This window comes from Bufo bufo, chromosome 11, assembly GCF_905171765.1.
Source record: "Bufo bufo chromosome 11, aBufBuf1.1, whole genome shotgun sequence".
NCBI classification, from domain to species: domain Eukaryota; kingdom Metazoa; phylum Chordata; class Amphibia; order Anura; family Bufonidae; genus Bufo; species Bufo bufo.
The window spans coordinates 62019002-62044948 of NC_053399.1; the positions used below are offsets into that span (position 1 = coordinate 62019002).

Below are 25947 nucleotides of genomic sequence, written 5' to 3' on the forward strand. Positions count from 1 at the left end.
GGTGGTCATACTGTAAAAAAAAAAAGAAAAGAAAAGGGGAACAAAACACAACAAAGACAAGACAATGGAGACAGGGTTGATGTTCCTGGAGGGAAACGCCAAATGGAAAAGGATTTAGGAAAACTAGAAGAATGGTCAGAACTCTGGAAACTGAAATTTAATGTGGATAAGTGCAAGATAATGCACCTGGGGCGTAAAAACCCAAGGGCAGAATATAGAATATTTGACACAGTCCTGACCTCAGTATCTGAGGAAAGGGATTTAGGAGTAATTATTTCAGAAGACTTAAAGGTGGGAAGACAATGTAATAGAGCAGCACGAAATGCCAGCAGAATGCTTGGATGTATAGGGAGAGGTATAAGCAGTAGAAAGAGTGAAGTGCTTATGCCGCTGTACAGAACACTGGTGAGACCTCACTTGGAGTATTGTGCGCAGTACTGGAGGCCATATCTCCAGAAGGATATAGATACTCTAGAGAGAGTTCAGAGAAGAGCTACTAAACTAGTACATGGATTGCAGGATAAAACTTACCAGGAAAGGTTAAAGGACCTTAATATGTATAGCTTGGAAGAAAGAGACAGAGGGGATATGATAGAAACTTTTAAATACATAAAGGGAATCAACTCGGTAAAGGAAGAGAGAATATTTAAAAGAAGAAAAACTACCACAAGAGGACACAGTTTTAAATTAGAGGGGCAAAGGTTTAAAAGTAATATAAGGAAGTATTACTTTACTGAGAGAGTAGTGGATGCATGGAATAGCCTTCCTGCAGAAGTGGTAGCTGCAAATACAGTGAAGGGGTTTAAGCATGCATGGGATAGGCATAAGGCCATCCTTCATATAAGATAGGGCCGGGGGCTATCCATAGTATTCAGTATATTGGGCAGACTAGATGGGCCAAATGGTTCTTATCTGCCTGCACATTCTATGTTTCTATGTTTCAAGGGGCTCCAGAATTCATCACTGATCACGGCACCAAATCCAGTCTACGACTGGAAGCAATTCAGGGAAAAAAGGAGAAAGCAGCAGTGCTCCCTTCTGCGTGCCATTAACAGAATACAAGTGGACTTTATGGCATCTGTATTATGGGAACAGCTCACAGTGTTGACGTCATTGCAAGCATCACCTGGAGGGTGGCACAAAATACCTGCAAAACCTCTTCCAAGGCTACTTTCACACTTGCGGCAGGACGGATCCGACAGACTGTTCACCCGCTGCTCCGTCCCCATTGACTATAATGGGGACGGGGGCGGAGCTCCGGCGCAGCACAGCGAAAGGCCGCCGGACTAAAAGTCCTGCATGTCCGACTTTTTAGTCCGGCGGCCTCTCACCGCGAACGGCTGAACTGCGCCGGAGCTCCGCCCCCGTCCCCATTATAGTCAATGGGGACAGAGCAGCGGTCCGGCGGCACGGTGAAATTTTACAGTATGACCACCTTAAAGCATCATTTTAGACTCGGATCCGTCCTGCCGCAAGTGTGAAAGTACCCTTAAACATAAGGGACTCAAGGTCATAAATAAGTGAATTCTTCATGATGGAGCTTCACTGTAAGGACATCTCCAAGTGACCGTAGTTAACGTGCATCAGTATGACCAGAGACTTTACAAGTCCGACTTTGTTTCGAGCAATCGTGCCACTGTTTACGACAGCGGCTACACTTGGTAGACCTAACGGCATTTACATACGTGGACATGAGTTAAAGGGGTTGTCTCACTTCAGTAAGTAGAAATTCGTGGCACACCAGAATCAATTAATGCTTTTTAATTGGTAGACGTATTACATCATATCACATCATATATATAGTATATAGTACATCCGGATTGGAACATATATCAGTTAAAGTCGTATAGTTAGTGCAAGAACGACCACCACTGATGGATTGCAGGGTGGTCTGTAACCATGGAAACGAGCAGTGTGATACAAAAATGAATCCAGCCAGCAAAGGAAGCAATATGGATAATAATACATTAGTAAGTGCCTGTATTAACTTTCTCTACATGATAAATGCCACTTAAGTGAGAGAACCCCTTTAACCTAAAACAGCGAAAATACTGCATTTTCTCAATGGAGAAGACAAGCTAAGCACACAGCTATATATAAACACATCAATAAAATGCGGAGTAGAATGTGCCCTTGGATGGCAGTGAAATTCTTTGGTTTTACAGGCTGTATGCATAAACTTTAGCTGCAGAGTAATTAAACGCCAGCCACTTGGCTTTAATTAGCAGAGTCAGAAAGTCACGGCACAATGTCACAGACCTCGTTCAGGACGCAGCCGGACGTGTTTTGACCCCATTCTTTGCTCGCAGCCGACGGCACTGTAACTCAGTCTATGCCCTGAATGACCCAGCTAGAATTCAGCGCTTTGTGGCTTTACAATCTTGTGCCTAAAGATTCACATTTATTCCTGGAAGTAATAACCCTGTTTGGCCATCACACTTAAATTGTGTCTTGGGATTTCCATCTCTGCTGACTTCATTCCTTCCACTTGACAAACTCTAAACGTTATGTACCGCCGAGAAGCCAGCCACAAAGGCCAGAAAGTGGACCACCAGTCAAGCCATTTACCATCCACATTTGCACACCAGCCCAACGTGCTCATTGGAATACATGGTGGTCCTGAGGAGCAGACCTCTTTGATGTGTCTACATATAGTTACTGTTGCTTGTCCTTATAGGGGTTCTCTACAGAGGATACAGTCGTATATGGATGGGGTACAGCTGAGATCACCTCGTATAGGGCCCTCTAAAGACAGTGGACCTCATTTATCAAAACGGCATAAAAAACTGCCCGTGCCACCCAATGCAGGCAGAGTTCAGCTTTAATTCTTAAACCAAACTGTGTTTGGTTGCTATGTGCAACAAGGCCATTTTTTTTTTTACGTTTTGGCAAATGAGAAGTGATTTATCTTATAAATATAGGAATGCAGTATGTTTGTGGTTATTTTAACTCAAAGGGTGTTTTGTGTGCATGATCTAATGAAAAAGATTAATACTCACCTACAACTCCCCAATGGTCACGTCACTGCAGGATCACGCGCCGCTTGTACACACGTCACTGCTGAAGCCAATTATTGGCTGCAGCAGCGTACGTGATCCAAACCCTGGCCCTGAAACAAACAAGCCAGGGACCAGAAGATGGCCTAATGGGAATCAAGGCACAGGAATGGAGAGGTGGGGAGCAGGAAAAAATTACTCTTTCATTAGGTTATAGACACTACTGGGTTTGAAGGGGTTATATGGTAAATAATATTGACTCATCAATATCACATCAGCTGTTTGAACTCTGGTGAGTGAGGCAGGCGCTTACCAAGCACAGTGCCGTACATTGTATAGCGGTATTGTGGCTCATCCCTATTGACTTGAATGGGGCAGAGCTGCAATTAGGTCATGTGACTGATGTACAGTGACATCACATGGTCTAGGATGAGGCAGCAGCAACACATAGGCTGTAGTACAACACAGAAGTACATCAGAGGTATGCATCATGAGCTTTCCCTAATGTATACCTCCAACACATGCAAGTGTATAGTCACAGAGTGCTACACTACAGACATTGACCATACTGCTAGGTTGGGGGGCTACAATGCAACACTAGTCACACAAAAGCAGTCACTGCCAGATCGCAGTGTAGCAGCGATCCCATAGAAAATAATCGAATTGCATCACAAGTTAATTTCTATGGGATCACCGCTACTCAGCGATCCTGGCCACGACCAGCATCACCGTGTAGCCCTAGGCCTAAAGAGGACCTTTCATGGTCTTTATTTATTCTAGATAAATACCTTTACTTGCGGGGTACCACCCCCCCCCCCCCCAATGCTGCCACCCTGCCTGCTTTTTTCAAATATCGCTCCAGCGCCCCGCTGTGCCCTCCTGTAGTTTTCCTGCTTAGTCTGCTAATACTGAGCATCGGTACAGGGAGGAGGAGACGCCAGGGTTTCTCAATGGGCGTCTCCCTGGCTGTGCCATGATCCAATCACAGCGGAGAGCGTCACAGGAAGAAGGTGAGTTTTTTTTTCTTCCTGGCCGTGATTGGATCACGGCACAGCCAGGGAGACGCCCATTGAGAAACCCTGGCGTCTCCTCCTCCCTGTACCGATGCCCAGTATTAGCATACTGAGGGGGGGGGGGGGGGGGGAGAGGCACAGCGGATGCAGGAGCGTTATTTAAAAAAACAAAAAAAACAGGCAGGGTGGCAGCATCAGTACCCCGCAAGTAAAGGTATTTATCTAGAATAAATAAAAACCATGAAGGGTCCTCTTTAAAAAAAAAAAAAGTATTTCCTAAATAGTTTATGAAAACGGTATGACACCCCTGGGAGGACTTCCTTAGGCCTCAGTTGGCTAATTAAAGGTCCGAGGCTACGATGGGTGTACGCACAAACTGCATATGTCAAACGTCTTCACATCACAATAATTGTATTACTTCTAAACTGGTATTCTGTGTTTCCTTACAGGAAATCTTTATGTATGGACAGAGCTTGAGTCAATAAAAGGTGGAGGAGCTTTCAGCGTACAATTGCCACAATATTTTGTCCCTTCGTAACCAACGGGATTTCCTTGAGCCCATGAGACACCACTAGTAAAAGGACGAGCACCAGTGACAGAACAAGGGGCTGTACAGTGTCCCTGGACTAGCAGCACACAATCTTGCAAGCTGGTTGTTGGAAGCTTTCATGGAAAATAAGAAATACAAGTGAGGAACACCTGTAAGACATTACTTAGAAAAACAAAGAAACTCAAGTTATTTACTATGGAAAATATTCTGGAGAACTATATTTATCACCAAATAGCTAGAATACAGTATCTGATGGCTGTGTACCAATAGTAAGACTAGAACCTCTTGGGCTCTGCACAGCTCATATCACTGGCTACAAGACAAGCTGACGAGCACAAGGTTAGGCTACTTTCACACTCGCGTTTGGTGCGGATCCGTCATGGATCTGCACAGACGGATCCCTTCAGATAATACAACCGTCTGCATCCGTTCAGAACGGATCCGTTTGAATTATCTTTAACATTGCCAAGACGGATCCATCTTGAACACCATTGAAAGTCAATGGAGGACGGATCAGTTTTCTATTGTGCCAGATTGTGTGAGTGAAAACGGATCCGTCCCCATTGACTTACATTGTGTGTCAGAACGGATCCGTTTTGCTCAGTTTTGTCAGACGGACACCAAATCGCTGTAAGCAGCGTTTTAGTGTTCGCCTCCAAAGCGGAATGGAGTCGGAACTGAGGTAAACTGATGCATTCTGAGCGGATCCTTTTCCATTCAGAATGCATTAGAATGCAAACTGATCCGTTTGGACCGCTTGTGAGAGCCCTGAACGGATCTCACAAACGGAAAGCCAAAGCGCGAGTGTGAAAGGAGCCCAAGATCAATGATGTCCTTACTGCTACAAGTCCTCTAGTTGCACCTCCAGCCGTCCCAGCAGACAAGAAGTGATGTCACTTCACCAACACTGGGCTTGTTAGTCTTTATAACCATTACAACTATTCTTCATGGTATAAGCCACCCAAAAGTATTCATAAACTCCAGACTAATTCTGCATTGGTCAAACAACCCTGGGTGTCAATGTGAAGGCTTATACAAGGCTTCATGTTAGATTTTCTAGGAAAGGAGTCTTTCTGGAAACTGTATGTCTGAAATAGATGTTCAAAAACTGGCTACAAAACATGTTGCTCACGGCAGGATGGCACATAGGACCTAGTACTGGAGCAACTCTTCCCTTGTCAGCTTTCACACAGACTGGGATGCGACCAGCGGACCAGAAGCTTCTAATTGATCCCGATTTTGCTCTGTAATATTGGACCTACATGAAAAGTTCATATTAAAGGGGTTACCTCATCAGAAACGACCTCTTTCTAAATGCAGCACCTGAGGCAACCAGCTAATCACCCCGTGTCCCAGTAGCGGCACCAGTGACAAGCAGATGATTCTGTTGGGTGAAGCTACATCCAGGGATTTATAGTAGCAACAAAGTTTTATATGGCAGCCATTCAGGTGAAGGACAGCTTATCTGCCGCAACCAAAGGCCCTCTCCTACAGAACCTAACAGGACATATGGACAGGGTAGGTCTTGATGAGACATCCCCTTTTAAACGCAACAGCCCTGAGCCAAGAGCAGCCAGGAACGATTTGGAGCCATATCCATGTCACATCCAGCAGGACAGCCAGCTATGTAAAGGTATTACATCGGCTCTGCAGCAGCAAATTTACTGAAGACTAAGGCTGGGTGATTTTGCAAGGGAAAAAAAAAAAAAGTAATTTTTATTTTAAGGACCATTATTGATCTTTCTCTATTATTATTTTTTTTTTTAAAGGGAGTGTCCTATATGTATAGGTGGTGCACTGTATAGAGGGGGTGTCCTGTGTATAGAAGAAATGAACTATATTTTTCTTTCCTGGAGGCATCATTCGTGGGTGCAGTAAGATGTCAGCACCCAGGCACAGTGTAGGAGAGTAGTAAGATGGCACAGGCGGCGGCTGTGAAGATGCAGAGTATGTATGACGTGCGGCCCTGCAGTGGAGCGCACGGTGTGTAACCCGAATGCCAGGATCCCAGCACTATACCAGCACAGCCTGTGGCGGGTCTCTTCAGTCCCTGCTGCCCACGCCAGAATTAATGGCAGAGACTACACAGCCTGCAGCACAAAGGTGCCCATAGCGTTTATAAAACAGAATTTTCTGACTTAGGCCGAGTTCACATCTGCGTCAAAAGGCTCCATTCAGAGCCTCAATCACAGATTCAATCAAAAATATTGGACAAAATAGTCCTGCGTAAGACCCCAATATGACAGGTTCTATTTAAGAATTCACAAAATACACACGATCCCTACTTGCTAGTTACATAGTTAATACGGTTGAAAAAAGACTTACGTCCATCAGGGAATAGGTGGGGATGAGAATCCCAAAGGGAATTGAGACTCAGATTTCTACATGTTTTCATAAGCATTAAAGTCATTTACTTTTAAGAATTCATCCAAGCCCTTTTTCAAACTGTCCACGGTTTCTGCTGTGACCACGTCCTGAGGAAGTCTATTCCACAGCTTCACAGTTCTTACAGTAAAGAAGCTTTGAGGCTTCTGGAGACTGAACTTTTTCCTCTCCAGTCGGAGGCAGTGCCCCCTTGTCTTTTGAGCACATTTTACATGGAACAGCTTTTCGCCGTATTTTTTGTATGGCCCATTTATATATTTGTACAGGTTAATCATGTCCCCCCTTAGACGTCTCTTCTCAAGACTAAATAAATTCAATTATTTTAATCTTTTCATAACTAAGACCCTCCATGCCCCTTATCAGTTTAGTCGCTCTCCTCTGTACTTTTTCTAGCTGCAGTGCATACTTTCTATGTACTGGTGCCCAGAACTGGACTGCGTATTCCAGATGAGGCCACACCAACGGTTTTGTAAAGTGGTAATATTACATCCCTGCCTCGGTTATTGCATGACAATATCCTGGTGGCCTTAGAAGCAGCTGATTGACATTGTATACTGTCATTTAATCTACAATCCACAAGGACACCCAAATCCTTCTCTATAAGTGACTCTCCCAGTGCTACATCACCTAGGATATATGAAGCACAGAGATTATTTCTACCAAGATGCATAACTTTACATTTGTCCACATTGAACCTCATTAGCCAAGTTGATGCCCAATCACTCAGCTTGTAGTTTATGGACATCTTTCATAGACTGTACAGTTCTACACAGCTTAGTGTCATCTGCAAAAATAGAAATGGTGCTATTAATCTCGTCCTCGATATCATTAATAAATAAAATAAAGGGCCCAGCACTGAACCTTGGGGTACACCACTTATAACCTGGGACCATTCTGACTAGGAATCATTGACCACAACTCTCTGGACATGGTCCTTCAGCCAGTTTTCAATCCAATTACAAACTATACTTTCCAAGCCTATAGACCTTACTTTACTTATTAAACGTCTATGAGGGACAATATCAAAAGCCTTTGCAAAATTCAGAAACACTACATCCACAGCCGTCCCTCTGTCCAGGCTACTACTCACCTCCTCATAGAAACAAATCAGGTTAGTCTGACAACTTCTGTCCTTGGTAAACCCATGCTGGTTATCACTTGTAATATTATTTATAGTCACATACTCCTGTATATAGTCCCTTAAGAGTCTTTCAAACATTTTTCCCACAACAGAAGTTAAACTAACTGGTCTATAATTACCTGTGGAGGACCCAGATCCTTTTTTGAATATGAGCACCACATTTGCCTTGCGCCAATCACTTGGCACTGTACCAGTACTTAGAAAATCTATAAAAATTATAAACAGGGGCACAGCAATGACTGAACTGAGCTCTTTAAGCACTCTTGGGTGTAGAGTAAAGAATGGTGCCTGTCTCAGAACCATGAAAAGCAAATACTGCGAATATCACCAGAAAGAATATTTGATCTAGTACTTAAAGAATACATGCATGAATGTAACACTTCAAATGTATTACCGGTAAACCATTTCTAAAAGACAACAGTGCCAGCAATTTTACCACATGTGTACACAATGGAGCTTGAAAGTTTGTGAACCCTTCAGAATTTTCTATGTATCTGCATAAATTTGACCTACAATTATAACAGATTTTCACACAAGCCCAAAAAGTAGATAAAGATAACCAAACTAAATAAATAATAGACCTGGTAATTTATTTATTAAGGAAAGTTATTCATTATCACATCTGTGAGAGGCATAAGTATGTGAACCTTTGCTGTCTGTATCTGGTGTGATCCCCTTGTGCAGCAATAACTGCAACTAAAAGTTTCTGGTGATTGTTGATTAGTCCTGCACATCAGCTTGGAGGAATTGTAGCCCATTCATCCATACAAAACAGCTTCAACTCGGTTATGCTGGTGGGTTTCTTCCCATGAATTGCTCGTTTCAGGTCTTCCCACAACATTTCTATTGGATTAAGATCAGGACTTTCCCTTCCCCAGTCCAAAACTTTATTCTTCTTTACCTATTCTTTGGTAGAACAAATGTTGTGCTGAGGGTCATTGTCTTGCTGAATTATCCACGGACATCAGTGCTGACATTTTCCTTTACAATTTGCTGGTATAATTCAGAATTCATAAAGACATTAGTAAACTGCCCTTCAATCTGTCTGACTGTGGCTTGGTGGAATCCAGCATCATGAGCAACAACAACTCTTCCGAGGTCCTCAGAATCTCCTTTGTTCGAGCCATGGCACACTTTCACAAACATGTATTGTGGAGAGATCAGACTTTGATAGATCCCTGTTCTCTAAATAGAACAGGTCACCCACTCACACCTGTTATCCCGCCTTCACATTATCTGCTGACCCTAAAGGTTCACATACTTTTGCCACTCACAGATGTGGTATTGGACCATTTTCCTCAAGAAACACGTTTCTTTATTGAGTTTAACATTAATGACTCATTGGTTTGATTTGATTATTTTTACATACTTTTGTGTGAAAATCTGAAAAATAGTTTAAGGACAAATTTATGCAGAAGTATAGAAAATTCAGAAGGGTCCACAAACTTTCATGCACCACTGTGAATAGTGACTCCACTTTTTTTAATTTATTTTTAAAGATCCAGTAAGTACACAAATAACCTGCAGAACAGGTAAGACAAAGGACGATACCTGAAAGCACCACTTCAATAAGGTCTCCTTCTTGAATGTCTGCTTCGGATCTAACCAGCTGCAGAATATTTTCTGAGTTTGGGTCATGGCGGAATAAAAGGATCTTGTCGTACATCCCATAGAACCCACATTCTGGAAACTGGAAAAGGCACAAATTAGTAAAAAAGAAAAAAACTAAACTAAACAAAAAAAAAAAAACAGAGCATGTAATAACATGGCATCAGACAGAACACATAACTGATAGAAAAGGTAATTTGTATGTGGCAGCAAATGGTATAAGGAAATGACAAAGCTGTCAAACAGTCCAATACGTTTAGTAAAATGCAAAATGAGATGTACACACAAGTAATGGAGCAGTGATGCTAGGGTAACATTTTCTTAAAGGGTTTTTCGAAGACCTTTAAATTGGCGGCCTATCCTTAGGACAAGCTTTGGATATCAGATGAGTGGAGGTCTGACTCCTGGAACCATCACCAATCAGTTGAATGTGTCATGGTTTAATCAGCTGAACCTTGCTACCTGGTATTTTACCATAGCTGCAGCAGAACATCTCTGAGAAGGAGAGGCTTCTTATCAACATGTATGTAATGACAAGCTGGTGCCCGATATGATCACCTTTCCATACCACTGTACAATTTATATATAGATATAATGCACATGGCTATCTAGCACTGGTCCTGAATGGAGAACATCAGCAGAATGAATGGATCATCTATATCACAACAATGCAACAAAGCTTCTGTGTGGAAATGGATGCACTTATGTAGGTAATGGCACACTACACATTAGATTATAATACAATGCTGCACGAGAAGTTGCTTTTATTATTTGGGAAAAACAAGGGCTTTCAGGGTGCAGGAGCCTGAGGGTTAACCTGGTGTAGGCCAAATGAGGATCTGTTGCTGCTTCTTAACAAGGGCTCTTCTTCCAATTAATAGCCCTTGAGTTGTGTCCTTTGGACAGAAAGGGATCTCCATGACAGCGGAGTGGCATCTAGCATGCGTTGCCATGGCTGCAGGCAGAAGGTATGGCGGTAAATGCTACTTCATGAAATGAAAGGAAAAAATGTGATTGTGAAGCGGAGAACATCTTTTATGCTGCCCTGAGCAGAGCACACAATACAGGAGTTAATACAGATGTAGCAGGGTTAACACACAAACTCTTAACTCTTGAAACAAAAGCCATTGAAAAGCAATTGAAGGCTTAAGGTCTCTTTCACACAGGCGTTCCGGGAACACCCGCGATTTTTCCGCGCGAGTGCAAAACATTGTAATGCGTTTTGCACTCGCGTGAGAAAAATCGTGCGTGTTTGGTACCCAAACCCGAACTTCTTCACAGAAGTTCGGGCTTGGGATCGGTGTTCTGTAAATAGTATTATTTTCCCTTATAACATGGTTATAAGGGAAAATAATAGCATTCTGAATACAGAATGCATAGTAAAACATCGCTGGAGGGGTTAAAAAAAAAAAGAAATTTCTTTTTAACTCACCTTAGTCCACTTGATCGCGTAGCCCGGCATCTCCTTCTGGCTTCATCTGATCTCTGTGCAGCAACAGGACCTGTGGTGACGTCATTCCGGTCATCACATGGTACGTCACATGATCTTTTACCATGGTGATTCACCATAGTAAAAGATCATGTGACGTACCATGTGATGACCGGAGTGACGTCATCAAAGGTCCTTGACCTATAACTAATGCTCACCACAGGTCCTATTCAGTAAAGGGGACAGACGGAGATGCCGGGCATCGCGAACAAGTGGACTAAGGTGAGTTAAATGATTTTTTTTTTAACCCCTCCAGCGCTGTTTTACTATGCATTCTGTATTCAGAATGCTATTATTTTCCCTTATAACCATGTTATAAGGGAAAATAATAATGATCAGGTCTCCATCCCAATCGTCTCCTAGCAACCATGTGTGAAAATCGCACCTCATCCGCACTTGCTTGCGATTTTCACGTAACCCCATTCATTTCTATGGGGCTTGCGTTACGTGAAAAACGCACAAAGAGGAGCATGCTGCGATTTTCACGCAACGCACAAGTGATGCGTGAAAATCACCGCTCATGTGAACAGCCCCATAGAAATGAATGGGTCAGGATTCCGTGCGGATGCTGTGCGTTCACCTCCCTCAACGCATCCGCGCGGAAAACTCGCTTGTGTGAAAGGGGTTTAACGCATTTAGTTTAGATAACATGTCTCAAAGCATGAGTGTTAACTCTACTACATCTGTAGGGCGAGAAAGAATACTTTCAATATTTAACTCCATATATACACACGCTTCAATGGCACGAGATGATCTGTCAAAATTCATTTATGGTTGGCTAGAAAAAAAAAAAAAATAGTACAGTAGACAGAGCTGTGTAGTTCTGCCTCTCACCTAAACTTGGATTCAGCAAACTGCCTCCCCTGCTGCTCTTTCTTACAGAGGCTTACATTTTTCTCATACCTCCAACCTGAAAACAGACATGGTAGAGTCGGTGTACTTCTTTCCCCACACTGCACCTTACAGGTCATTCTACCCACCCCGTTTCTGGATCACTTTGCTGCTTGTCTTCTACACTACCAGTCTTCAGAACTGCCAACTCATCTTGGACGACCAACATCCTCATAGATAACCAATATCCCCATCTGCTCTCCGCTTCTATCTCTAACCTCTCTTGGCCTTTCACAACTTTCTAATTCTCAGACGTATAAGGACAGTAACGCAAGTGACCCGTCTTCCTCCGGATCTGCTCTGTTTCTAACACTAATTCTCCGATTTCACTGTCTGACCAGTGACCACAACCTTCTCTCCTTCACTGTCACAAATCCTCATTCATCCCAACACACTCCTGCTTATCACACATTCACAAACCTACTTTCCACTGACCCCAACTACAGTCATCATTGTCCTCAATCTCTTCCCTCTCTGGTCCTGATCTGGCTGCAAAACACTATTATGATACCCTCAGAAGTACCCCAGATGAAGTAGCGCCCCCTACACTCAGAACCTCCATACAGAGATGAAAGCAACCCTGGCACACACCCTAAACTTTCATCAGAGGTGCTCCAGAAGCGCTGAATGTCTATGGAGAAAAACTTACACATCAGAAGATTTCCTCCACTACAAATTCATGCTGAGAACTTATAACTCATCCCATCAATTCGTCAAACAGACCTTCACGACTCTGATCTCCCCACTATCCAACAATGAAAACAAAAATCTTTGGCACTTTTTGCTCCCTCCTTAGTCTGTGCAGGTCTGTCTGCTGTCTCTAAGATCACATCCCCTTTCTATCTGAAACTGAATCTTTTAAAAACTGAGTTTGTGTTTTCTCCCTCCAATAACCTACCTAAACCAGATATCTCCATCACAGTGTGTGGCGCTACCTTGACTCCTAGGCAGCACACCCATGTTCTCGGTGTTATGTTTGACACTGATCTTTGCTTTACCCTCTATTTTCAAATCGCTCCCTCAGTCATGGCGTCTGCACCTCAAAAACATCTCTAGAATCTGCCCCTTTCTTACGGTGGAAACAATGAAACTCTCGTGACCCTAATCCACTCTCTTCTGGATTATTGTAACTCATTGCTAATTGGCCTTTCCCTCATCAGACTCTCCCCTTTCAAATCTATCAATGCAGCAGCAGGGCTCATCGATATCCAACCGCTACGCCGATGCCTCCACCCTGTACCAGTTATTGCACTGCTTGCCCATATAGTACTATAATATTCAATTTAAACTGCTCAATCTCCCCCATAAAGCTCTCCACAGTGCTCCTCTCCCCATAAAGCTCTCCACAGTGCGTGCTCCTCTCCCCCGTAAAGCTCTCCACAGTGCTCCTCTCCCCCGTAAAGCTCTCCACAGTGCTCCTCTCCCCCGTAAAGCTCTCCACAGTGCTCCTCTCCCCCGTACAGCTCTCCACAGTGCTCCTCTCCCCCGTAAAGCTCTCCACAGTGCTCCTCTCCCCCGTAAAGCTCTCCACAGTGCTCCTCTCCCCCGTAAAGATCTCCACAGTGCTCCTCTCCCCCATAAGGCTCTCCACAGTGCTCCTCTCCCCCATAAGGCTCTCCACAGTGCTCCTCTCCCCCATAAGGCTCTCCACAGTGCTCCTCTCCCCCATGAGGCTCTCCACAGTGCTCCTCTCCCCCATAAGGCTCTCCACAGTGGTCCTCTCCCCCTACCATCTTAACCATGCTCTCCATTCAGCCAATGACTTACGACCGTTCTCTGGAATGCCCTACCCCCAAGAAATTGGGTTGATTCACAGCATCCAGTTTTATGCACTTCCAAAAAACACATCTTTTAACTGTGGCCTATCACATCTCCAAATCCAACTTCTCCACCCTCGCACACCTTCATAATCTGCATGTTTTCTCTGCAGTGAGGATGGACTTATGCACACAACCGCATGTCCGGTCCCATCCGATATGCTTTTTGTGTTCTGTCCACATCTGTATGTCTGTTCTGCAGCCCCACAAAAAAAGACAGACTATGTCCAATCCTTCCCCATTTTGCGGACAAGTATAGGACATTTCTCGAGGAGTTTGAAACAAAACAAAAAATGGTGGCATGCACATGGCCAGGGCCCACAAGGCAGTGTGCATGAGCCCGAGATGGTATGGATTTTCTGCACAAAATACGACTATAAAAAATAAACAGCATTTACATGGTTTGTGGCTGCTCCCTTACATAGTTACACAGTTAAAAAAAAAGACATAAGTCCATCAAGGTCAACCAAGGTATAAGTGGGATTGATCATCTTCTGGGGTTCTTTTGGCAGACCTTTCCCTGGCCTACCTGCTCCCGCCACTGGGTCCTGGCTCCTTCATTACTCCTTCACTGCAGTGTTCCAAGTCTCCCATTAAGGGGGGAACTAACTCTCCTTAGCGAGAGAGCACCTTAATCAGTGTGAGGAGACTTATAGGCCATACATGCTCCTCTGGAATTCTGGGAGGGAAGGGATACAAATGAGCTCTTAACAAGCTTTGCCTCTAATGCCACCAGATGTAAGGCAGCTAAAGAGACATGAATTGGATATTAAATAAGCCAGCACCTCATCTGTAGACAGCTGTTTCGGGGTGATTGCCCCTCATCAGGGCCGAGCTGAGAGTACTGGATAAGAGCTCATTTGCATCCCTTCCCTCCCAGAATTCCAGAGGAGCATGTATGGCCTATAAGTCTCCTCACACTGATTAAGGTGCTCTCTCCCTAAGGAGAGTTAGTCCCCCCCTTGCTCGGACACAGGCCTCCTACCCAGTTAAGCCAGTACTCTCTGCTCTGCACTGATGAGCGGCAATCACCCCGAAACAGCTGTCTGCAGATGAGGTGCTGGCTTATTTAATATCCAAGTCATGTCTCAAGGCTTATTTTAAGAGCTGAACATTGACTTATAGGATACCTGCCTTACATCTGGTGGCATTAGAGGCAGAGCTTGTTAAGAGCTCATTTGCATCCCTTCCCTCCCAAGTCTCCTATTATCAACATTCAGTTTGCTCTTCTGCAGCCAAAGACTGCCCGCAGAGGTAAGCTGCCCTCATTGCATCATGTCAATTGGTCATATAATACAAGGGAGGGAGGGAGGGAGGGGCGGGGGGCAGCTGTGCCAAACCAGATTTTAACAGCGGGGGTGCAAAGAACCAGGACCAGTAAGCAGATAAGTATGGTTCCCTCCACAGGTCCTGTCGTAAGGGTGGGGTCTGCTGAAATACCCCCAGAAGACAAACAGCAGCTTTATAGAGACCTGCCAAGGCCAATATTACATCTGCAACAAAGGATGTAATGAAGATGACCATCCATCTTTCCATGAATCCTGGACTGCTAATCTTTTTGGTCATGCTCTGACATGGAAGCTGGGGTATGTCACAGTAGAAATAAGCAGGTTTGCCCAAGATGCCTGACATAGGACCTCTTCTGTGGAAGCTGTAATGACAGTGAGCAACCCAGCTTTCCTAGAAAGCGAAAATGCAGTCAAATACTGGTGAACTCGTATTGCTATACCCCTCAAGGCCTCACTGCTGATAAATTACATGCACCACAATGATGCTGTTCTATGTGCATTTAATATGAGGTTTTTCAGTAATAACATGACTGCAGCATCACTGCAGCTAACTCCGGAGTAATGTGCATGCACCAACCAAAATTATTTTCTCATCTGCACCACAGGGGTTGTTGTAACCAGTCCAGAAATAATGATTATTCTTGTTATCTGCCTAACAATCTAGCAGCCCCAACATCTGCACTGGAGGATTTGTGCTCCGTTAATCTCAGCTACCAGTCTGCCAGGTTCGGGAGAGAACCAGGGCTTGCAATTTGGGTTAATAAAGGACAATACTGTAAGAATTTAAGCACATTTAATCATATAGGAGAGACTTTGTGTTGCAATGTAGAAATCTCTGCAAAAGGGTCCATTCACACGTCTGCAAAATGGTTCAGCATTTTGCGGAACGGGTGTGGACCCATTCATTTTAAAAGCAGCCACAAAACAAGCGGACAGCACACCTTGTGCCGTCTGCATCCGCACTAACGTTCCTATTCTTGTCCACAGCCATGGACAAGAAAAGGCTTTTCTATCAAAGTGCAGGCCATGTGCGGTCCGCAAAATGCAGAACGCACATGGCCATTCAACGTTATTTGCGGACGTGTGAATGGACCCTTAGGTCTGCAACAAAGGAGAGAAAAGAAAAGAATGCGGCACTCACCAAAAAAAAGCCATAGCTTGAAAAAGCGCAAGTGCGAAACGGCTGTTGCCTTCTAGCTGTGTTTTGCCCGCATGACGCTGACCTTTTTAAGCGAATAAGGCCTCATGCACACAACCGTTTTTCGGGTCCGCATCCGAGCCGCAGTTTTTGTGTAAGCTTCGCCGACAAAACTGCACTGGTGTACAGACACAGCATTTGAGGTACAGTTATAACCACACTGTAAACAGTATACTTCTTTTCGACACTACGAAGTGCTTTTGTGGGTTTTCTGTCCATGCCTCTGCATGTGGACAGTCGTATGCAGATCGTGGACCTCATTCAAGTCAATGGGTCCTGCGTTCGCATATGGCGACCCTACGGTTGGTGCCTGAGCCCTAAGGCCGCGTTCAAAAATCTGTTAAGAGATCATCAGGCCACTTTCTGGTATAAATGTCAGCCGGACAAAAATCTATGCAGCGGTATTTGTCTGTCCGAAAAGCGGCCAGATCACCACCAGACCCCATTATAGTCAATAGGCATCCGGTGGCGATCTGTGGAATACAGGAATGCCGGATTCGGTGAATGCTGCCAGGTTGTTCTCCGCCATTCACCAGAGATGTGAACGCAGCCTAACAAGCAGTACATTTTCATTTCACGTGACCCAATCATACTTGAAAGGACAGTCATTAGGTCAGCGCTTCACATTTCTTACAGGGAGTGTACAAATTAAATGTACCTGAATACCTTGCATCGCATGATATGTACAGGGTGTGGTATATGACTGGATAATAAGCAGTGCATACAGCCTAAAAATAACGTCTCTGACAACACCTCCTTCATCTACAAGGAACCAGATGATGGGAAATGTAGTAAAAACATACAGGATTAAAGTGATACCCCTTAGGCTGCACTTCCGTTATTTGATCAGTTAGGGCTGGAAAGGAAGTGCAGATGCGGACAGCACGAGGAGCGCATCTTTTGTGACCCCATTGAAGTCAATGACTGCACAAACCACAGTCGTGTGCGCGAGGCCTATACAGATATATACAAGGTAGAATGGAAAGATTTCCTCCTGTTCTGTGGTTCTGGCCCACAAAAAGTGATGGAAATAACTGACCAAATAACTGAAGTGTGAACGCAGCCTTAGATTAAACAAAATGGTCAGGAGATTTAAACGGCACACCTCATCAGATAAGATACAACGTAACAAAGGGTTAAAACCTTGGAGGCATTGAGAGCAGAAGCTGGTCTGTAGACTGCACCCATTTAGCTGCACAGCCCTGTGGGACCCATTGGGTCCACAACAATCAGCACTGGAAAGAGCCCACCACAATAGGTGTCCGCCCTCCTAGTAAAACCGCGGACACACATAGCGAACACAGACTCCGGCTCAGGTCCGTCTTTATCAAGGGGCAAAAGGGGCAGCTGCCCCGGGGCCAGTTGCTCCTGGGGGGCCAAAGGCAGCTGCCTCTTGAGCCCTGCTAGCCACTGCCCCAGGTGTCAGGCTGTCAGCTACACAGGGGGTGCTGCCATGCCATGCCTGCTGGCACTCTGCCTGGAGAGCGTACTGTGAGAGCTGTGATTCTCTAGCACCTTAGATGACATCATTACCATGTGACCAGTAACCTAGCAATATTACTGGTCACATGGCTATGAGGTCATCAAGGTCCTACCAGGAGTGTTGTGACATAAGTTTGCCTTAACTGTGGAGCATTTTTTGTGAAGATTACATCAGAAAAAGGTGACAGGGGCTGTTATGCTAAACTACAGGGTGGGCCATTTATATGGATACACCTTAATAAAATGTGAATGGTTGGTGATATTAAATTCCTGTTTGTGGCACATTAGTATATGTGAGGGGGGAAACTTTTCAAGATGGTGGTGACCATGACGGCCATTTTGAAGTCGGCCATTTTGAATCCAACCTTTGTTTTTTTAATAGGAAGAGGGTCATGTGACACATCAAACTCATTGGGAATTTCACAAGAAAAACAATGGTGCGCTTGGTTTTAACAAAACTTTATTCTTTCATCAGTTATTTACAAGTTTCTGACCACTTAAAAAAAGTGTTCAATGTGCTGCCCATTGTGTTGGATTGTCAATGGAACCCTCTTCTCCCACTCTTCACACACTGATAGCAACACCACAGGAGAAATGCTAGCACAGGCTTCCAGTATCCGTAGTTTCAGGTGCTGCACATCTCGTATCTTCACAGCATAGACGATTGCCTTCAGATGATACAAGATGTGCAGCACCTGAAACTATGGATACTGGAAGCCTGTGCTAGCATTTCTCCTGCGGTGTTGCTATCAGTGTGTGAAGAGTGGGAGAAGAGGGTTGCATTGACAATCCAACACAATGGGCAGCACATTGAACACATTTTGTAAGTGGTCAGAAACTTGTAAATAACTCATGAAAGAATAAAGTTACGTTAAAACCAAGCACACCATTGTTTTTCTTGTGAAATTCCCAATAAGTTTGATGTGTCACATGACCCTCTTCCTATTGAAAAAACAAAAGTTGAATTCAAAATGGCCGACTTCAAAATGGCCGCCATGGTCACCACCCATCTTGAAAAGTTTCCCCCCTCACATATACTAATGTGCCACAAACAGGAAGTTAATATCACCAACCATTCCCATTTTATTAAGGTGTATCCATATAAATGGCCCACCCTGTACTGTAAACTACTGTATAGTGGGGTGCTGTATAGTGTGGGGGCCTGTATAGTGTGGGGGGCTGTGTACTGTGGGGGCCTGTGTACTGTGGGGGCCTGTATAGTGTGGGGGGCTGTATAGTATGGGGGGCTGTATAGTGTGGGGGCCTGTATACTGTGGGGGCCTGTATACTGTGGGGGCCTGTATACTGTGGGGGCCTGTATACTGTGGGGGCCTGTATACTGTGGGGGCCTGTATACTGTGGGGGGCTGTCTAGTGTGGGGGGCTGTATAGTGTGGGGGGCTGTATACTGTGGGGGGCGGGATACAGGGGGCCCAATTAAATTTTTGCCCAGGGTCCAATCAATATTAAAGACGGCCCTGCTCCGGCTACATTCACATGATTGGATCTGTTTTACAGTCCGCAATCTGCGGGTACCGGCTGAGTGAACACCTGCGTTTTCAGTTTGCGTCAGATTCTTATTTTTTGGGGTCATGTGAATGAGGCCTTGCGGTTTTAAGATATCCTGTCTATCCTCAGTCTACATTTTTAGCACCAAAGTGAAAGCTAAGAAAGCTGCTGAAAGAGAACAAGTGTGAACATCTGCAAAGTGGAGGAAAAGAACCTGGAAGGCCAAGTCAATACAGCCAGGAAAAGCGTAAAATGAGAAATATTGAGATATACTATGAAATGGGGGTGGTGGGCTGAGCCCTGGGACCTCCACCAACAGTGGCATAGCAGGTAGCCAGGAGCTGTGCCAAGCAGTGCCAAGTGCCCCTCTTTCTGCCTGTCTAGGGAAATGCTATCACCTTTTATAATGGGGAAAACTACTTTTTTTTTATTTTTTAAAAGAGATCATGTCACCTATTGCGCTATGAAACAAACACAGAACAGTAGAGAGCCTCTAGGCCAGTCATTCGCAGCCCATGACTTTCCAGCAGTTGGTTGTCACAATAAAGAGACAGTCACGGGTTGAAGATCACCGCTACTTTTACTCGTACTATAGGGGAAATCAAAGCCATAAACTCTTTCCCACACTCAGTACAAATCGTGGAGAAAGGTTTACAGGCTTTGTTGTCCGTTATATGAGAGGCTGTTAGGACTGTCCAGACAACCTGCATATTCCATAGGGAGAAAGTGGTGACAGGTCCTCTTTCCAGCAGTTTCTGGAGTCTGTCTCCTGCAGGCGTTGCTCATTGTCACTCACCATTTTCCACACTCACAAAGGGCAGAAACTATAAACTGAGTCACACAATACTAGAAACTGCAGGCAAGGTGGATCCACACGTTGTTATTTTTATCACCATTTTTCCATTCCTCTACTTGCAGAACTTTTTTTCCCCATCTAAAATAACGGATCTCTGATGAAATTGCTCAGGATCCGTTTTTTTTCTTTATTTTTCAGTTCTTCTGATGGATCAGAACGGAAAATAAACTGTGATGTTAACGCGCCCTTCGTGATCAAGCAATTTTTTCCCATTGTTTTCATCCTCACATTCCAAGAGCTTTTTTTTTTAGCTGAGAGCTTGTTTTTTGCAGGAAAAGTTGTAATTTTTCATGTTAACGTTTTTTGGTACACATAACCCCTTTTATTAACTCTTTCTGGTGGGAATGGAAAAGGAAACAGCACTTCCGCTACAGACTTCCGTACATTTTAAATTCTGCGACGATCGCTTTACAAGATATCTTTATTCTCTGGATCGGCATGATTACATATGCACACACATCGTTCCAAAACCCATCACTTTTGTATTTTTCATTCAACAGAGCTGTGTGAGGCCTCGATATCTGCAGGACAACTCGTACTTCTTATCATTTTATCGTAGTTTGTACCATTTTGGAGTACATACGACATTCCAAATTCCAGGACTAATGTGATATGTAGAAGACATAATGTATTATTTATAAAATAAATACCAAATTTACAAAAAATTTGGAAAAATTAGCAAATTTCAATTTCTCTGCTTTTATAATAGATAGTAATACCTCCAAAAATAGTTATTACTTTACTTTTCCCATGTTTACTTCATGTTTGGATCATTTTGTAAATGCCATTGAATTTTTTGGGGACAAAAAGAAGCAAATCTTGAAATTTTTCCGAAAATTTGCAAAACTCATTTTTTTCAGGACCAGTTCATGTCTGAAGACACTTTGTAAGGCTTACATAATAGAGACCACCCAAAAATGACCCCATTTTAGAAACTACACCCGCAAGGTATACAAAACTGATTTTACAAACTTTGTTAACCCTTTAGGTGTTCTACAAGAATTAATGGAAAAGAGATGAAATTTCAGAATTTCACTATTTTGGCAGATTTTTCATTTTAATCCATTTCCAGTTACAAAGCAAGGGTTAACAGCCAAACAAAACTCAATATTTGTGGCCCTGATTCTGTAGTTTACAGAAACACCCCATATGTGGTCGTAAACCGCTGTACGGGCACACGGCAGGGCACAGAAGGAAAGGTGCGCCGTATGGTTTTTTGGAAGGCAGATTTTGCTGGACTGTTTTTTTGACACCTTGTCCCATTTGAAGCCCCCCTGATGCACCCCTAGTAGAAACTCCAAAAAAGTGACCCCATTTTGGAAACTACAGGATCAGGTGGCATTTTTGAAATAAAAATTATTTTTTAGTGTCTCCACATTCTGAAAGCTGTATTTTTTTAAATATTTTGAGATGACTGTTTGATTGGTACTATTATAGGGTGCATATGATTTTTTGATCGCTTGCTATTACACTTTTTGTGATGTAAGGTGACAAAAATGGCTCTTTTGACATTTTTCAATTTTTTTTTACGGTGGTAACCTCAGGGGTTAGGTCATGTGGTATTTCTATAGAGCAGCCTGTTACGGACGCGGCAATACCTAATAAATAAATTTAAAAAAAATATATGTAAGTGTTACACAATAACAGCATTTTTGAAAACAAAAAAACTATGTTTTAGTGTCTCCATATTCTGAGCCATATTTTTTTATTTATTTTTGGGCAATTGTCTAGGTATAGGCAAATTTTTTGCGGGATGAGGCGATGGTTAGATTGGTACTATTTTGTGGGGGGTATATGCCTGTTTGATCGCTTGGTGTTGCACTTTTAGTGATCGCTTGGTGTTGCACTTTTAGTGATGTAAGGTGAATAAAAATGGTTTATTTAGCACAGTTTTTTATTTAATTTTTTTTGATGGTGCTCACCTGAGGGGTTAGGTCATGTGATAGTTTTATAGAGCCGGTCGATACGGATGCCGTGATAATAATATTTCTACTTTCCTTTGTTTCGCTAGTTTTTTACATTTTTGTCCCCTTTATTTTGGCAAAAGGATATATATATATATATATATATATATATATATATATATATATATATATATATACACACACACACATATAATTTTTTTTTTTTACTTGAAACTTTTTTTTTTTTTTTTTTTAATATTTATCCTTATTTTTTTTAAATTTTTTTTGTCCCAATCTGGGACTTCAACTTTTGGGGGTCTGATATCCTTTACAATGCATGACAATACTTCTGTATTGTCATGCATTGGCTGTAAGTGTATTACACACTGTAATACACTTACAGCCTTCCTGCCTGTGAGATCCGGAGGGCTGGATCTCACGGAAGGCAGCCACAATGCCTAAGGAAGGCATCGTGCCACCTTCCATGCCATCGGGTCCCCTTCACAGCAGCATGGGGACCCGATGGCTGCTTCCTCCCTGCACGGACATCGCATGTGCCGCGGTTAATGCACTGGCATCTGTGATTTCACCGATGACGGCGCATGCAGCAGGGATCCGGCTATCTGTGGCTGCCGGACCCCTGCCGCTGATCGGGTGGGCGCAGCTCCTGCACCATCACCATGACGTACATGTACTTCTCTGGTCCTTAAGTGATGGCCAGAGATGACGTACATGTACATCATGGGTCCTGAAGGGGTCAAATGAAAACAGCTAAATCATTCTTATCATTTAGGCCCAGAGGTCCCATTGCATTTGTTTTTATTAGCCAAGAGGCTTCTTTTTGGAGTAATATGCGATGTCTATCTCCTCCATTTAGTAATATTCCCACCGTTTCTTTTCCTGCACATGTGCAGACGTTACTGTCCCCTCCATGTGCTTCTCTGAGGTGTTCTATCTCAGTGAACCAATTCCTTTCTCAATAGATTTCTTATGTTTCCTAAATCTTATATATAATATGCTGAGATTTTCTCTTGCTGTTATTTAGCTGGTGCACATGTTTTTTCAAATGTAAGAGTATTTATACGGTTATAGGCATAACTGGCGCTGGTAACTATACAGGGGAAAACGTATCACAGCTGGAATACTCATTTGAACGATTAGGGTACCTGCATACAGCTGCAAGGAAACATGTAGAAGAACTAAACGAATTTCCATGCGTTTCCACCGATTTTGGTGGGGTATGATGTAGTTATTCTGCAGATCTCACCCTTCCATTGAAAGGTTGAAATCTGCACCAAAAATCTCAAATGTAATTAATATGCTCAGAATTCCTAAACTGGCACAGCAGGTCAGTTTCTGGACAGAATAAAAAAAACTAAGTGTACACTGTACATGAGATCCAATACAGGTCTGTCCAATCTGATATACTTTGCTGGTTCTGTATTAGGCTACATGCACACGACCGTATGTGTTTTACGGTCCGCAAAAAAAACCTATGACATCCGTTTTTCTTTTTGCAGATCCATTGTAACAATGCCTAAAACGGGCAAGAATAGAACATGTTATTTTTATTTGCAGGGCTACAGAATGGACATACGGATGTGGATAGCACACGACATGGAAACAAACAACGTTCTTGTGCATGTAGCCTTACTCTGTGGATTTTCTGCAAGAAAATACGTGCGGAAAAACTACAGTGCTGCCCATAATTATTAATACCCCTGGCAAATTTTGACTTAGTTACTTTTATTCAACCAGCAAGTAATTTTCTGCTGGGAAATTACCTAGGTGTCTCCAAAAAGATAATAAGACGATGTACAAGAGGCATTATTGTGGGGAAAAAAACATTTCTCAGCTTTTATTTACATTTGAGCAAAAAATACAAGATGTTCCGCACTGTGGAAAATCTCAGAGGACGTGGTCGGAAGCCAAAAGTGACACCTGTGCTGGCCAGGAGGATAGTAAGAGAGGTGAAAAAGAATCCAAGGATCACCACCAAGGCCATCCTGGTGAATCTGGGCTCTGCTGGTGGCAATGTCTCAAGGCAGACAATCCAACGGACACTGCACACTGCTGGGTTCCACGGATGCAGACCAAGGAGGACGCCACTTCTCCAGATAAGGCACACAAAAGCTCGCTTTGCCTTTGCAAAAGCTCATCTGGGACAAAGAAGACGACTTCTGGTCTTCTGTGTTATAGTCAGATGAAACAAAAATTTTATTGTTTGGTCACAATGATGTTTCCTTCAACCCAAAGAACACCATCCCCACTGTCAAACATGAGTCCAGATGAATGGGCAAAAATACCCGTGGAGACATGCAAAAATCTGGTCTGCAATTATAGGAAGCATTTGATTGCTGTAGTAGCCAATAAAGGCTTTTCTATTGATTATTGAGAAGGGTATGAATAATATAAATAAATAAAAGCTAAAAAAAAAAAAATTCCCACAATAATGCCTCTTGTACATAGTCTTATTATCTTTTGGGAGACACCTAGGTCATTTCCCGTCAAAAAATTACTTGCTGGTTGAACAAAAGTAACTAAGTAAAAATTTGCCAGGGGTATGAATAATTATGGGCAGCACTGTATGCATTATCCGCAGGTAGCTTTAAAGGGAACCTGTCACTTGGATTTTAGGCATAGAGGACATGGGCTGCTAGGTCGCCGCTAGCACATTCCACAATATCCAGTCCCCATAGCTCTGTGTGCTTTTATTGTGTCAAAAAAAGATTTTATATAATATATATATGTATATGTACAGTACAGACCAAAAGTTTGGACACACCTTCTGATTCAAAGAGTTTTCTTTATTTTCATGACTATGAAAATTGTAGATTCACACTGAAGGCATCAAAACTATGAATTAACACATGTGGAATTATATACATAACAAACAAGTGTGAAACAACTGAAAATATGTCATATTCTAGGTTCTTCAAAGTAGCCACCTTTTGCTTTGATTACTGCTCTGCACACTCTTGGCATTCTCTTGATGAGCTTCAAGAGGTAGTCCCCTGAAATGGTTTTCACTTCACAGGTGTGCCCTGTCAGGTTTAATAAGTGGGATTTCTTGCCTTATAAATGGGGTTGGAAACCATCAGTTGCGTTGAGAAGTCAGGTGGATACACAGCTGATAGTCCTACTGAATAGACTGTTAGAATTTGTATTATGGCAAGAAAAAAGCAGCTAAGTAAAGAAAAACGAGTGGCCATCATTACTTTAAGAAATGAAGGTCAGTCAGTCAGCCGAAAAATTGGGAAAACTTTGAAAGTAAGGGCTATTTGACCATGAAGGAGAGTGATGGGGTGCTGCGCCAGATGACCTGGCCTCCACAGTCACCGGACCTGAACCCAATCGAGATGGTTTGGGGTGAGCTGGACCGCAGAGTGAAGGCAAAAGGGACAACAAGAGCTAAGCATCTCTGAGAACTCCTTCAAGACTGTTGGAAGACCATTTCAGGGGACTACCTCTTGAAGCTCATCAAGAGAATGCCAAGAGTGTGCAAAGCAGTAATCAAAGCAAAAGGTGGCTACTTTGAAGAACCTAGAATATGACATATTTTCAGTTGTTTCACACTTGTTTGTTATGTATATAATTCGACATGTGTTAATTCATAGTTTTGATGCCTTCATAGTCATGAAAATAAAGAAAACACTTTGAATGAAAAGGTGTGTCCAAACTTTTGGTCTGTACTGTATATGTAAATGAGGCAAGTAAAAAGCCCAAGGAGCTGTTACTAACGTTTCCGGAGCCCAGCCATGCCCACTGTGAAGGAGCCCAGCACCGCCCCGCATCCTCCGAATCTCTTTTTCTTGCTCCC

The 25947-nt window shown here is 43.2% G+C and overlaps 1 protein-coding gene across 1 annotated transcript in view; it reads right to left on the reverse strand.

Moving 5' to 3' along the window:
* Positions 1–25947, reverse strand: part of PRKD1 (protein kinase D1) — a 137653-nt gene that overhangs the window by 48601 nt on the left and 63105 nt on the right. The window contains exon 2 of the mRNA XM_040411654.1: positions 9637–9775. Coding sequence (XP_040267588.1) covers positions 9637–9775 — 139 coding nt within the window. The remainder of the gene's footprint in view (positions 1–9636; positions 9776–25947) is intronic.